This window comes from Hyalella azteca, unplaced genomic scaffold (assembly GCF_000764305.2).
Source record: "Hyalella azteca isolate HAZT.00-mixed unplaced genomic scaffold, Hazt_2.0.2 contig13715, whole genome shotgun sequence".
Lineage (NCBI taxonomy): Eukaryota > Metazoa > Arthropoda > Malacostraca > Amphipoda > Hyalellidae > Hyalella > Hyalella azteca.
This window is the reverse complement of record NW_025943627.1, coordinates 118,454-134,114: the sequence shown is the minus strand read 5'-3', so window position 1 is coordinate 134,114 and position 15,661 is coordinate 118,454. Positions and strand designations below refer to the sequence as shown.

The following is a 15,661-nucleotide window of genomic DNA, read 5'->3' as shown; positions in this document are numbered from 1 at the left end:
TCAAAATTGGCAATGAGGCCGGGCGGTTAAGCACAGCAGAATTGTAGCAGTGAATCGCGAGTTCGAGACCGCGAAATGCTGTGAAAGTTCTGCACTGTTAAGAATCGGCGACAGGCCTACGGCCTAATAAACGCTGAAACCGCTATTATTATTATTAAGATGATCCCGGAGCAGGGCAACGAACTAGAGCTTGTTAACCTTGTTGCTGAGGAAGATTTCTTTCTTTTCATTGAAAACCATGGAACCTGAGATGTGCACAGTTGCTCCAGAATTGCCTCCAGCACGTCTACTGTGTGCAATGTCTTTTGCACTTGGACCATCTTGATAGCCATCAAACACAATCTTGGGCTTTTCATAGTGGCGGGCTACATACCTGCAGTATATACTGTTGACATACTTCATCATATGTTTGCCCCGCTGCCAGGCAAGTCTATGTAGCAGAGCACCTCCGTCAAGGATATACTGCACATTTTCAGAGGGCAGAGGTAGATCTCGCGCCATATGTTTCCAGAGTGCATCAGCCAGGGCTGCTTTTTTGGTGCTCTCAGTGAATATTTGTTTTCAAATAGAGCAGATGGATAGCTACATAACTCATATTCAAACATTGTATGCAGATTTTCACTGAGTTTACCAACTTACTAGATACACGCCGGGTGCGGGCGTAGAGCCCGATGTATAAATATCTAGCATAACTATAAACTAAAAAAAATTAAGGGAAAATTTTCCTATTACTTAATATTCGAGAGATAAAATTTTGTGAGTTGTGCTCTTTCGAGCGTCAAATTTAGTCTTCTAGAAGTTTTTGAGAAATGAATGTTCTGTCGAAGAACGTAACCGAAAATTTCCTTCTCAGATTTTTCAAAAACTGATTTATCGTACAAGATTTAAGCATTTAAATCTGTTTCTACTTGGATGGGATTTCATTTGAAAATCACATAATTAAGGTTTAAAAACTTAATTAGTATTTAAAATACTTTTTTTATTACGAAAACCTCGTGCATCATTTATGAATATCAGCGTTCACAGTTGAACACACACATGAAAGTCAAAGCTTCACACGAATCAAGACGGTACAGAAATCGTAATTCCTGCTACGTGGCCCATTCTCCGGATCTATGACATAGCATTCAATACATTCATTACTCAATATACAATTATACATTATAGTGCACGAATCCTTCAGCTGAGCTACGCATTCGTTGCTCTGAGGCTTTATGAAAATTCGTCTATGTTCTTGGATCAGACATTAATTGGAGAAAATGCTATCGTAAAAATGAAAAAAGGATTTCCTGCGTTCATTACACAGGTAGATGTTTGTTAGAAAACTCAGGATAATCACGCTGCTACTCGTAAAACGACACGAAATATTACGAGTGATGAAATAAAGGAATTAGTCTCGGAACACACATCAGTGACATCACACCCACACTGAGTGGATAGACTATGTCAATTGGAGATAGATTCGTTGTGACATTGCAGGAATCTACGCCTTATCTCAGTCGCGGAAGAGAGTATAGATCTGGCTTTCTCGATCAAACGTGTAGTAGCACATGCAAGTTTCGTGCAGTAGTTACGTACCACCAAATATACATATTACTCTCCAAAATGTAGTATTAGTTGCATTTCATTTCACACAAGGCGCTAAGTTTGAAAAAATTTTATGCTTGAATTTAACTTCGAGTCCCGCTGAGAGCATGTAGGTAGCGTGTGGCAACTGTTAGTTGGAACTCGTTGCGCTAAGCCTAACCATTTTTTGAAGTAAAACTGACACAGCTTTAAATTATTCGTGGTGCCGAAAGTATTTACCTGCCACTAATGGGATGCGTACCAGTTTAAAAATCATTGGCATAAGGAAACGGCTTTGTCTTCTAGGCTCAAAATTTCTATTATTGATGGAACCCATTTTACTCCTATTCTTCAAGCACTTATATAGTAGATTATACACATGACAGATAGACTCAATTCTAACATTGCTGGCGCCCATGACGCTTCTCAGGCATGGAATAGACATTACAAAGTAGAGAGTATGTTATTATGATAGGGTAGGGCGATGGTAATCATTTTTTGTTATCTACAGTGACATATTTTCTTCAGTTCCGTGTCTTCAATACAAGTGTTTTGGTTTCCGTACAGATTTATCCGTGAAATGTCTTCTAGAACTTTCCAAGACTTGTTGTGTCCCTTGACGACAGATCCTTCGAAATGGCCGCCTCCTGAACAGAAAAATAGATGTAAATGTTATTTACAATCTCGGAAAATAAAGTAATTGTTATCTGAAATACAATTCAACGACTTATAGGCTGCAGTAATTTAAGTAATACTTCTTGGTCTAATAATGAAACCAACGATCAAGGTTTACTCCGTAGATACTCAGTCTATATCTAGAATTTGAATTTTCACATTTTTAAGATGTCATTCAAGATGTTTATTAAAGATTCAAGTTATTTGAAGATGTTCAAGCCGTTAGTTACTTAACTAAGAAATTTATTCACATAAAAACACACGATGTTGTATACACAATGTTGTTTCAAAGTTCAGAGATGCGACATTCGAAATTTTGATAGCTTGATATTCGTAACTTACAAATGAAAATGTATCATTGTCTATCTATCATTGTCAATACTTTGGTCAACGTGACCAAACACACAGTTATGATCATTAAAATTTAACAGAAATCAAGTGTTGAACATTGATATTATAAGTTAATTAAGCAACATAATTGACGAAAACTCTTTTTAACTTCTCCACCATTTGAAGCTGAAGTAGGAACAAATGTCTATGTATATTAATCGCATTATCCATAGAATTCGGCCATTATTCGCAACATTTAATATCTCCCCACAAGTCTCATATTTCCTCCCACAAGTCTCACCTGGCGTGGTTTCGATCATCACGGAATACGTCGTCCACTTATCTAGTTTTTTCTTGACGGTTCCTTCGCCAAATTTTTCGTGATTCAGATACTCTCGAGCACTAATGATCTGTTAGAAGAAAATTCATTGAAAGTTCATAAAAATTTGAAGGGTAGGAGTAGTAGGAGTCATTAATTGTAGGAGCTGCGTGCCTACCAGCTAAATTGTTATACATACTTATATATTTCGGAGTTATTTCGTTTCGATATATTTGCACTGTGAATACAAAACACTGAAATACGTAACTATAACTCACTTCCTTGATTTCCAACCTAGAACACTCGGGATGTTCTTCAATAAGCTTATTTATGGCTTGCGTGAGAACTTGTGCCGCTTGCTTGACCTCCGAACTATGAATGTTCGCAGGTAAGGAAGATTGACAGGCGCAGTAATGCCATGGAATATGAATTGATTCGCACGTCCTGTTCGTTGGAACCTCCAGAAATAGGCTTTGTCCCCGTCCAGCAGGTGTTTTAAGGTCTAATGAGGCATTATAGGCCCCGTGTAATATGTCGAGAAGGGTGCTATGGAGGTCGTAGTTGTTCGTCAAGCGTCGTTGGTTGGTTAGTAAGTTACGCCATGTTTCCGGAAACTCATCTTTAAACCATGGAGGAAATAGCATAGTTACGAACGGTAACCTTTCTTCCAAGGCACCGAGGTAGGTAGATCGTATGTCGCCAAATCTAAGGCCGTGGTCACTGAAGAAGAGGAGAATGGTGTCATTACGATGAGATGATTGTGTAAACTTTTCTAGGAAACGTAGCGTTGGTTTGTCTAGAGGGGCTGCGTTCTGATTACTGCCGTGTGTGTAAGTGGCGCTCCAGAAGTATCCAAACACAGGCACATCATCGGATAGGTTATCGAGAGCCCTCATAATTTGATCGTAAACTACCTCCGTACTGGCCTGAAGACCATAGCAGTAGTGGTTCACGTCTTTAGGATGGCCGATCTCTTTTTCAGAGAGCAACATGTATGGCCGAGCATAGAAATCAACAGGTGGTTGAACAAATCCGATTTTATTGAAGTGGTAGAGTCCCATACTGGGTGCGTCTTCGGAGTACACAGTTGCGTAGCCTTGAGCGGAGAAGTTCTTCCAAATGAAAGGACAACTGTCGAAGTTAGCTTTTTGTTTCTTGTAGCAGTCCAATTTGAAGCTCATTAGGTCTTCTGCGCGATTGCCCATGATGACGGGTGAAACATTCACATCAGTATTGTCTGCCACCTTGTTGTAGCCCATGAAGTCTAAGGTGCTAGGATCGTCCGAAAGAAATTTGAATGTTTCCGGAAAATATCTGCGCAAATTTTGTCGAAAAGTCGAATCGATCCCCATTAGGATGAAGTTTAAAGGAAGAGCTTCACTGGACTCTAAACGCTCCTAGAAATGAAAAAATAAACATACTCATATTTTGTGTGCAAAAATGTAATAAGGTTCTGCTGAATTTTAGAAAAAAAAATGAGAACTCGAAATGTCTTTCGCGACAATTGCGCACTTGCTTCTAGGCATCAATTTTTCCTTTCCTGTACTCTATTATTTGAAATTAAACTTAGAATTCGATTAAAATATATACTTTTCAAATTCCATGGGAGTCAATCAGAGAGGTATTCTCTCCAACGTAAGTCGAGAAATATCTAAACCACGGTTTTTATGAGTTTATATTGAACTTACTTTGTGAGTGGCAATTTTGTCGCGTATTTTTTCCGTGTGGAAGAAATAGTGGACGTTCTTGTAGAATGGCTTAGATTTCGAGTTGTTTTTTGAGCAGACGACAAAAGCTCCGTCTGTTGTGACTTCTGCAGAAGTGCCGTTGACGATCAGATGACACTTGCTCGTTCTGCGCCATACCAACACAATAGAATTTGAATTATTGAGCACATTAATTGATATTTGCGCAATATGAGAAATTTCATTCATAATTTTGTTCCATATTTATATCATCAGCACTGAGAAGCAATTACAAACAATTTTGGTTCCTCTACTCTACAGTAATTTATTTTCAGGACTTAGTTCGTTAAAAAACATTAGTTCGTTTGAAACTTAGTTCGTTTCAGATTTACCAGCAAAGCACATGATCACTTATAGATAATAAAAATTGTTGTTTGAGAGTTAAAGCTTTCAGCTTTGTACTTCGAAATCTAATATGGGGAAGTTTTAGACAGGAGAAGCTTTGTGTCGTTTGTCAATTAAGGAGATGTGCAACGCTTAACACTACACAGAATGCTCGTCAAGTTGTGTGCTAACATCCTAAGCCCTAAAATGAACTGACAACACATTCAAAGGAATGAAATCAAACAAAAACTTCCTGTGTCTGTACTCACGCTTACTTGTATTTGTTATCACAGTTCGCATCGAACTTTTTGAAGGATTGCGTGGTCCTGGTGACCTCGTGAACACAGCACGACAGCGAGTCGAGCGTCACATCGTAAGTGCCATTAACTTGGGGTCCTCATTAATCTTGATCCTGAATCCTTCAGTGAAGGTAAAGGGGCTCAAATTCTCAGGATTGCAGACCATCTGATGTTGATTTAGGGTAATAAATAAATATTCTAACACATCTGAGAACAATTAGACATGTCAAGATATACTGTAGTCCTCCAAAAAGTTCGATTCTTCGGAGCTGAGGTGCTCAAACTGTCATATACGGGAGGGTCTGCAGGGAGGTACGCGAACACATACAATATCATGCACGATCTACTGCACTGCTGATTATCATTGAATGTTATAAAATAAAATGTTAAATATATGTGATTAATGGGTAGGATTCATGGTACGTTTTGGGTGAACCTCCAATTAAATGGTGAACGACCACATCATGTTGGGGGACCTTACTCTACACTGCAGTATAAACTTCGTCTGAGATGAATGTTGTCATAATCGAAAACACAAGCAAATTTAAATTCAAAAACGTCTACATTGATATATCAGTTGAGAATGCTTTATCAAAAAATAATCTTGATTTGCCCATGTGCATAATTAGTGAACTATTATGAGACGGCAATAATTTCGAAAACCGTAAAATTAAAGTAGCAAAATAAGCGTAGAATGAAAGATAAAGATAACAGTGTTAAAAATGAAATATAAGTCGATCTAAGCCAGATAGACTGTGCCGTAGAATGTGGGTTTGCGTCTGTGATGTGGCGTTTGTGTTCATTTTGATCTAAACGCGACTAGTGACTGAATGAAATTTGTATAATTCATAATTATGTGGTTATGTTGATGCACTCCCATTTAATATCTGGCGATAATCATCTAATTGTCAATCCTAACACATAGCATATTAAAATCAACAGGAAATTTCATTGAAATGAATTAGATGCAAAACGAGAAACTCTGTGGAAGAGAGAGACGGATATTTGATTAATAGATGGATGTCTTAGAATAGGTTTCTATAGTACAAAGAGGTGGTATTAATCTAAATGGGATTGATATTCTTTGTCGGAAAATGAAATTTAGCTGAATATTCAAAATAAACGCGTTGACCTCTGCAATAGAGGAATATTATTGCTAGCATCATGGGAAGCGCTGAAAACAAAACCATTTAACCCTCTACCGCCGTGTGTCACTCTCCGTAAACATAACTTTCAGCTTAAATTATGCGTAAACTATTGAGTGTAGTAACCTGAGGACGTTTGTACGCAAAAGAGAAAATTTTAAAGTTGTTGTATGTGGCGGCAACCATCAGTGCAAGTCATTTTGCGCTCGCTTTTATGTATCCTTCTTGGAAGAAGGCTTGTGACAATATTGATCCGGTTACTCATGCCAGGCGGTAGAGGGTTAACGACGTCATTATAGATAATGTAAGTGAAGAGATAAATTCTGACAATCTCAATAGGACATATTGAACTAGCTGATATTAGATGCTAAGGGCGTGCTCACTAACCTTGAAGGGCTTTTTGATGAATTTCTTGATGCTGACGTCATAAGGATCGTAGTCAGGCATTCTGCAAGATGGTGTGTCGATGAGGTACCCCAAATGCATGCCATCTACTGCGAATAAACAATTTGTAATTAATTCATTTATAGACGAATTAATAATTATTATATATATTTATAGACATCATAAGGTCATAAGGTCATGCATTGCAGGCCTACAGTGCGTGAAGGGTGAAATAGTGAAGGGACAACAATATTATAAGCTCTATGGCAGAAGAAAATCAAGGAATATCTTCATGACAAAGCAAATTGTTTCAAAGCAACACGAGAAACAGTTATGGGAAAGGGCACCTTATGGGAGATAGCGAGCAATGGGGTGATAAGATGCATGAAAGCTGTCATCTAATCACATTTCAAGCATGAACATTTTCTGCCGTTCCGTTGAACCCATTAATAGCAAACATTTCAATCTAAGATACATTTGCAACTATGGATTTTCTGAAAAATCTGCTTATTGAAGGAGTAAATCGCAGTTAAAGAACGTATTAAATACGGCCACTAGCTCACAAAAATTGATGTAATTTAAAGTTAAAGATGCAAATGTGAAGAGTAACTATCCAACTTCAAGTTAATACTATAGAATATTTGCAATTAATTTAATTTAATAGATAGATAGATTTAATAGATAATAATTGATACTTCCGCCTTAAAAAATGCGGGAATGAGTAAATTTCGTATTCCGGCCAGAACTTGAATTGAAATGCTCACATTTTAATTTTCGGGCATGGTTGGGGATGATGGAACGATGGTCGGATGACAGATGATTGAGAGAGCATGATAATGTAGCAGCAAGCAGGAAGTGGAGGCTGTTGTGGGTCTCTTTAGGAGATTTGAACGACTATTAGTAACTTGCCCGCTAATGAGCAAAAAGCAATTATAGTTTAATTTTTAAATCATGTATTCCTTCAATCCGGGGCCTTTGGGCGCATTTTAGCAAGGAGATAAAATCTGTTATCTGAAACTATAGTCTTTGCCCATTTGTTATATGGTGATAGGAATTTTGCACTTAGAATGCTTTAATACTATATCTGAAACGTGAAACAAAGAAGTAATAAAAGGAAAATGGCAATCCGCGAATAGCAAAAAGACAACTAAATGCAATCGGCGAATTGCAAACGCTATTAGAAGTTAGAAGAATAATACCATGTCATTGTTGACTCGCTCCGTCTAGTCACTCTAGAGAGCCGAAACGTGTTCTTGGAGATTATTGAGTTTCACTATAATGCGTGAAACTCATTATTTATTTGAGCATTTTACTTCAAACCAATTTTCTCATTTTATAACATCGATCACATGATTGATATAAGAAGAACAATGTTCATCAGTACCCACCCGCAGCAATAACACTTTGAGGGTGAATGAAACCGATTTAACGTCCGGCAATTTTACACGCGTGAGTGTCCACTGTTAAGGCAAGTTAAATCTTACCAATAACTCATGAGGCGGGTGGACCTATAGTAACCGAAATTTAAATGAGACTAAGTTGAAAAGTTCGAGTGGCCGGTTCACGCCTATTTCGTGCAAGTCGCGTGCAAATATAGAGGATATTAATGCAGTACGTAAGCGTTTGAACGAAGCGAGACCTTGCGACGTTGTAGGCAACCGCAGACGCGCTGCTTCGGGCGCTGGAGGGCCGACCTCGCTCTCGTTCGTTGCAACGGTAGCTGTCACGATGAAAATAATTCATAGGTTTGAAGTAAAAATCCCAGAAAAAGAAGTCCGGGAGCCTCCCATGAAGAGTACAAATGTATGGAAAGAAGTCGAGAGGATTTTTAAAATACTCTCTGAAAAAGAATTGAAATGTAATAATATGCGTTTAAAAATTGCTCTTTAAAGACAACACTTCTGGACAATCCAGTATCTTGGATGTTACACATGTACAATGAATTTCTAATTTCATTTTCAAATATTGGAAAAAAATTATTCTTCAAATTTTTTAAGATATCAAAATTTTGTAAATTTTAAAAATTATTTATTCTGTCAATTGGTTAACGCATTGTCTCTGACTTTATGCAATTGTGCAAAATTTCAGATCAATTGGACAGGTCAAATTGTGTCATATATGGATTATAAGATTTGTAGGAGACGAAATTATTTTTTTAATTTTTTTAATATTGAAAAAAAATTTAATTTATAAAATTATTTATTCTGTTAATTGATTCATGCATTGTCTCCAACTTTACGCAAGTGTGCCAAATTTCAAATCGATTGGACAGGTAGAAGTGTGTTAAATATCGATTTTAAGATTTGTAGCAGACAGACAGACAGACAAACAAGAAATGAAGTTAAAGAGAAGTGTTGTAAAAATAGAGGAGTCAATATTCCAGAAGAAATTTGTCAGTACGTTCTGATTTCCGAACAATTATTTTCTCCTAGATGAATTGAAGGGTTCTTTCCTTGCAAGTAAACAGAGGAATAAATGAGGAATAATAAGTTATAATTTAAAAGCAAAGAAATTTCTTTGATTATCTAAACTCACAACAAAATTTTATCACATTTACTATGGAGCTTGAATCTAACAATAGTTTGTCCTTCCTCGATTGCAATATTACAAAACCTAATAGCCGTTTTTTGACTTCTGTGTTCCGAAAACCAACATTCACCGGTCTAAATACCAGTTTCTTTAGTTTTTGTTCATTCCGGTTCAAGGTAAATGGGCTTCAAACTTTATTATACAGAGGTTTTCGCATTTGTTCAACATACCATGCTATGCACGCTGAATTTGAATTTTTACGAAATATTTTCTCGCTCAATGGATTTCCGGCAACTTTGGTCTATACCCAAATCAAGAAATTCATGTCGAAGCGATTCAGTGAGGTTGCTCCCGAGCGCGATAGTAGGAACGTTATTTAATGTTCTTTTCCATAGTTTGGCCCTGCGTCCGAAGCTATGTCAAGAGAATTAAAAGTCTTGTTCGATAGATGCTTTCCAAACGTCAAACTTCATATTGTTCTGGTAAACAGGTTTAAAATCGGTTCTTTCTTTAGCTATAAAGATATGCTCACTGCTCATATGCGATCGTCCCTGGTTTATCAATTTCGTTGTGCACAATGTGTATCTGCGTACGTCGGGATGACGTCACGCAATCTTTATTCCAGGGCCGCTGAGCATAAGGGCAGGAGTTGTAGAACCAGACAGTGGCTATCGCGCCCCCCTCATTCGGCTGTGCGCACTCACGCCGAGCAGTGTGATGTCCCTGTTTCTGACAGTGACTTTAGAGTTTAGAGTGTTAGCTTCCACCCACGGTACTTCAGATTTGCGTATTTTAGAATCATTGTACATTTTTAAACTTCGGCCCAGTTTAAATTCAGCTGTTAGCTCCTATCCCCTTGAAATTGTGAATAAATAGGTTTTGTGCCCTATTATTGTAAACTTAGGTTTTTAATTGTGTTCTGTGCTTTCAATTGTACTAATTTGTGACTTCCTATGTGAATTCTAGATTCTACGAACTGACGATGGGGCTGGACTCCGAAACGGCACTGTTTAAAATCGATTATAGCGACTATATGATGAAATTTAGAAGATAAGCTGATTTTCTGGGAAGAAATACAGTGATTAGTAATTAAGACACCATAGATTCATCAGCCAATCAACATTCAAGTTGAATTCTGAGCCTGCCAATTGGAGAATTGCTGCGACAACGGGCCAATTTTTTAAATATATATATTCTGGCGAAAAGATATTATTTGATCAATGAGAATAACATTGAAGAATAAACATTTGTTAGGAATACTAGTTACTATATATTTACTAGTTAAAAATAAATTATTTTCCTCTGAAATTTTAATTGGTGTACGAAATATTTTTGTCCCCAATTATTTCACTGGTGAAGCGTTTTAAGCTTAAATTTTAAAGAAGTCAAAACCATAACACGTATCGTTAAGTAAAATATTTATTTCATTCTTGTTCCGTTGCCAAATGAACCTTTTACTTTTCAATCGCAGTTTGCATCATCACTGCATCCAAGCAAGACTCGGCCGAGTCATGCCCTGAGAGCGTCGCTGCATCCCAGCAAGACTCGGCCGAGTCATGCCCTGAGAGCGTGCGGTTGACTACCACTTCTGTATTACCAAGATTGCGTCACATGAACAGTGCAGGTGCTGGCATCTGCTTATGCCTCTTCCCAGCAGGTGAAATGAATTCATTTAATTAAGATTTCATCGCAATTACTATTTATATGCTTATAGATGAATTCATTTAACTAAGATGTCGTGTCAATTATTAGGTGTATCCTAATAAATAAATTAATATAACTAATATGCCGTCTCATTTATTATTTGTATCCTAAGCAACAAATTCATTAAACCAAGATGCCCCCTCACAATTACTATTTGTATCAAAAGAAATGAATTTTTTCACTAAAATGTCATTTTTTTCGTTTAGTTTATTCTAAGCAGACGCCAACAATCTAGGGGCGTCTGAACGACAATTCGTACCACCTCACGTAATAAAAAATTCATACCAGCTTCAAGTGCCGCCTGAAATGAACATGATATATTTGCTTACATGTGCAATCTTATTTGCGATGAAATTCATTCATTTGTAGAATGTTCATTAGTTCTGTATACTTTCGAAGCTAAAAAGAACAGAAAGTTCAACGATCATTATATGGTCTGCGGTTCTGAACATTGTACGAAGAATTTTAATACAGATTTCTTTAAAAAGACTTCAATTATTATATTTTAATAAAATCTGGGCTTAATTGTTCTTCACTGGCAAGGGCTGCATTCCGCCTTAAGTTTCTGCGGCCGTACTATTAAAAATATTTAGAAGTACGCGACTCCGGTAGCCAAAAACTGACGTAAACCCACCAATCAGACACGAGAAATCGACCGTTACGGGTACTTATGTCGCTACGTGTATTAATTTAGGTCGCTAAGTGTACTTAGGTCGCAACGTGTACTTAGGTCGCTACGTATACTTAATTAGGTCGCTATGTGTACCTAGGTCGCTACGTGTACTTTGTCGCTATGTGTACTTGGGTCGCTACGTGTACTTAGGTCGCTACGTGTACTTAATTAGGTCGCTATGTGTACCTAGGTCGCTACGTGGACTTTAGTTTTGAAAGTAAGGACCCATGTATTGTTGTTAAGGAGAAGGAACACACAAGATGTTTCTTACTTATTTAGATATTTGCCGAATAAATTGTTCGGTTAGTATTCATTTATAGGAATATTATATGATCCCGCATTTTGCGATGTGCGTTATACGGTTGTATTGTTGTTAGGTACGAGACAAGTTGTGAATTTTGCGTGATATGTTGAATGTAGCGTTGTGGGGCTGGGGGGAGTATGGCTACTATTATCTAATTTTAATGGTTGCATGATAGCGTTGTTGTATGGTGTCAACCTGGTGCAAATTTTTACAACTATCTGAGTTCCTTTTGAATATTTATAATTGAATTAAAATCGGAAACATAACTCTCTCTATCTTCCTGTTCATGAGAAAGAACGTAAATAACATATAAAATATATACTTATAGAAGACATTATACCCATATAGAGAGCGTGACAGCCGGTATTATTGATGACACTCAGATGCTTCGTAGCTTAAATACATAACCCTGAATGCACCGCATGGGTACACTGTAGCATTAATCGCCCAGTGAGTATCTGACACTTTTATCTAAGATAAAGCAGCTTGCTATGGGTATGACAATTGTAGTGTGTCTCCATCAGAACAACGACGAAAATACCCAGTCTGAATTATTTTCAACACAATCTATACAAATCAGGAGAGATATCGAAGCACTCTTGCAAAAGGCATTCTACTTTAGCTTCAATAACATGCTTGTTTATAATTTAAATGGATCGTTCGGGATAAGTAAGTAATTCGTCACGTAATTGCAAGGATTGGACCTCATGGCTACAAAAATCATAGTAATACTCACTTTGAAAGGCAATGGGTTGCCAGTAATGTTCCATTGCCAGCCATTAGGTGAACGACACGACACGAACCAGTGAGCCTCAATAAAAAAATATGCGATGGGCTTCATTTTGCTACTTGTGGCAGGCTGATTAATTCATAAAAAATAATAAAAATAACCAAAAGAAAATAAAATCTGAAAGTTGAATCGGTAGCAAGAAATTATCGATTGGAATAGCGGATTAAACATTAACTCAGTAGGTATGAGAAAACATTCGAAACCGTTTTATCACACGCTGGATATTATATGTAGGCTACCTGAATTAGAATTTAAGAACGTGTAAAGAAAAACATGAAGGCAGAAGTTGAGCAATGTTCTGCAGCCTAGACATCACACTCTACACACCAAAGGACGGCATGCTACACGATAACTGAAATTAAATTGTAGAGTTCTGACTGCTGGTCTCTAATTTTCAGCTCATATTACGCGCACAAACCCTGAGGAGCAGCTCGTACGTGTACGCAAGTACAGCTCGAAGTTATCGTTACGTAGGTGCAGTTGTTCGTCCCAAGTCTCTATTGTGAGTGGCCGCCTTGCGTCAGATGTTTGCAGAGAAACTTGTCCGACTGATACTGGATTTTAGTTTTCGAAAGAAATATTAAGCTACTGAATGTCATGCAATTTAGCTGAATTTTTGATACCGCACGAGTCATTCATTGTCTCTTTCTCCATGTGAAACGGTAGCGAATTAATCGGATAATTGTTAATAAGTCAAACAGAAGTTTGAGGTCACTTTAGAAAAAGCATAATGATGTAATCGAGTCGGTTTCGATCCAAAGGGCAAAAGGATCTACGTCTAAAAAAGATAAGCTTCATTTCTTGGCTGAATTTCTATTATGAAATGGTCAATGGCTGCAGGGGGAAGTGAGATATGTTAGCGTATATTAGGCATGTCCACTGTCCATTAATAAGTCTCTGCAGTTTTATAATTTATTAGTTAATTTTTGTAATTCAATTTGGGTTGACTTCAGAAAGACTTCAGAGGCCGCTCTCCTATCGGAACAGAACCTAATTGCAACTGCTCGCAGGCCCCACAGCTTCCTGATGCATACGTACAGAGAATAATTTCCATCATGAACAACAGGAAAATTAGAACCTCCCACGGGCGCCAAATTCACATCTTTGCTCCTGTAACGATCATAAGAATACAACACAACTGGTAGTACTTGAGGAGGAATCGCTGTCACTATCCTAAGCAATATCCGAGTTAACATCGCTAATAGGCATATTAGGACCGTTACAGAGAGAATCGGGAGAACCTTCTCATTCCATCATATTGAGCATTTCGTTTCTTATAATATACAATGGAGGAGCATTATACCTTTTCAAAAACTTGTGATGCGTCTTTACGGACTTGCCGGTATTCACATGGAGCAGCTCGTACGTCACTGCGATCTCGTTGATCCGCTTCACCTCAAAAGGACCCTCGTACACAGGGCTGAATTTATCAACGTTCGACCTTCCTGACGTGCATATTCGCTTCAGGACCCACGTACCGGAATGAAACTGTAACGCAGGATGACCAAGCTTCCGCGTATCTGGGACGTACACAGGTTGTGACATACGAGACATTTGCAACAAATATCGTGAAAGAGAAGCACCAATTTCTCTGTGGACAGTACGATTATAAACCGAAACATCTTGTGGTAATTTTACATCCCAGTTCCCTCCCTGCGAACAAAGACCACGCAGAAAACCTTAAACTTAAAGCGTCTATGGCTCTCTCCGCCCCTTCATTGCTTGCGGTTTTATGAGGAGTGGCCAAGCTAGACATGTTTGATTCGCCAGGACTCAAACGTTTCTCTAAACAAGTCTTATCTGAACTCTGGTCCATTATAGCTAAGGAGACGGGATGGTAAGGCTAGTAAAGTAGGAAGAATAATTCTGTTTAAAGCATAAACGCCCTAGTGACTGGTTTTATCTTTCAACGCAACAGCGCACAGCCACTTACTGTGTAGATCCACTAAGACCAGCGCTGCTACATGGCGACTAGTACTCGTCGGAAACGAGACGAGATCTACAGCGACCATCTCGAAAGGGCGACTGGTGACGATCTTCCAGGCTGGAGGAACGACCACCGACCCACTGGCTTTAAAGATATGACAGTGATGGCACATCGTGCAAACATCCTTAATTAACCACCCGATATACTTCTGGGTGCCAGGCCGTTGAATTTAGCAAGTTCAACATTTTATCTCTGCCGACAGGAGCCATACTACTGTAGCGGGACAACTAGCCACATTCAACCATCATGGGTCTCTGCCCGCGGGCCCTAACATACGCGGTTCACTAATAACAACATTCGAATTTGGAAAGGAACACGTAATGTATTTACTTAAACCTTTGATTATGAGAGGCTTGCACGGTGTTCATAGAACGGAAACACAATTACATTACAGCAAGCGAAAGTGCTAACAAAAGGTCAGTGACAGAAGCTCAAAGTGGAGCCAAGCTACAGACTGATCACCACGTACTAAGAAAGATGCGTTCCTATACTTTTCATCTTCAGTCATAGTTGGAGAATTACGCCGACTTAAAACTAACAGAGCGGCCAAAAATTGGCCCGCTACACAGCGATAAATTTCTACAACTAAATTAAAAAGAACAGTCGTAAGTAAATATTGGCACAGTCACGGTCTTCTTGAACAACAACAAATCATTCTCAAATCTTATAAATTGCACAAATCGCTGAAAAGGCCTACAGGAATCGCGCCACAATTCACGAGATACATTATGTTTGACAACATTGCACAACTTGCGTAGAATTGTGACTTGCATTTGAATTTCCCGCTATTCCTCTTTACCACCCAAAGATTCCAAAGAATTCACATGATAAGAGGTATCATTGACGGACGTACCTGGCGGCACGTCATTGTTGCGGGTCAGCGCCAT

At 38.2% G+C, this 15,661-nt stretch overlaps 1 protein-coding gene across 1 annotated transcript; it reads right to left on the bottom strand.

The window, feature by feature from the left end:
* Nucleotides 1-991: 991 nt before the first annotated feature.
* LOC108677391 lies at nucleotides 992-15,661 on the bottom strand. Its single transcript, XM_018165598.2, has 9 exons — nucleotides 15,628-15,661; nucleotides 14,128-14,232; nucleotides 8,427-8,507; nucleotides 6,787-6,897; nucleotides 5,235-5,346; nucleotides 4,579-4,744; nucleotides 3,169-4,287; nucleotides 2,873-2,981; nucleotides 992-2,213 (listed from the first exon to the last, which is right to left on the bottom strand). The coding sequence occupies exons 1-9, from the start codon at nucleotides 15,659-15,661 to the stop codon at nucleotides 2,068-2,070; spliced, it is 1,983 nt and encodes a 660-aa protein (XP_018021087.2). The 3' UTR covers nucleotides 992-2,067.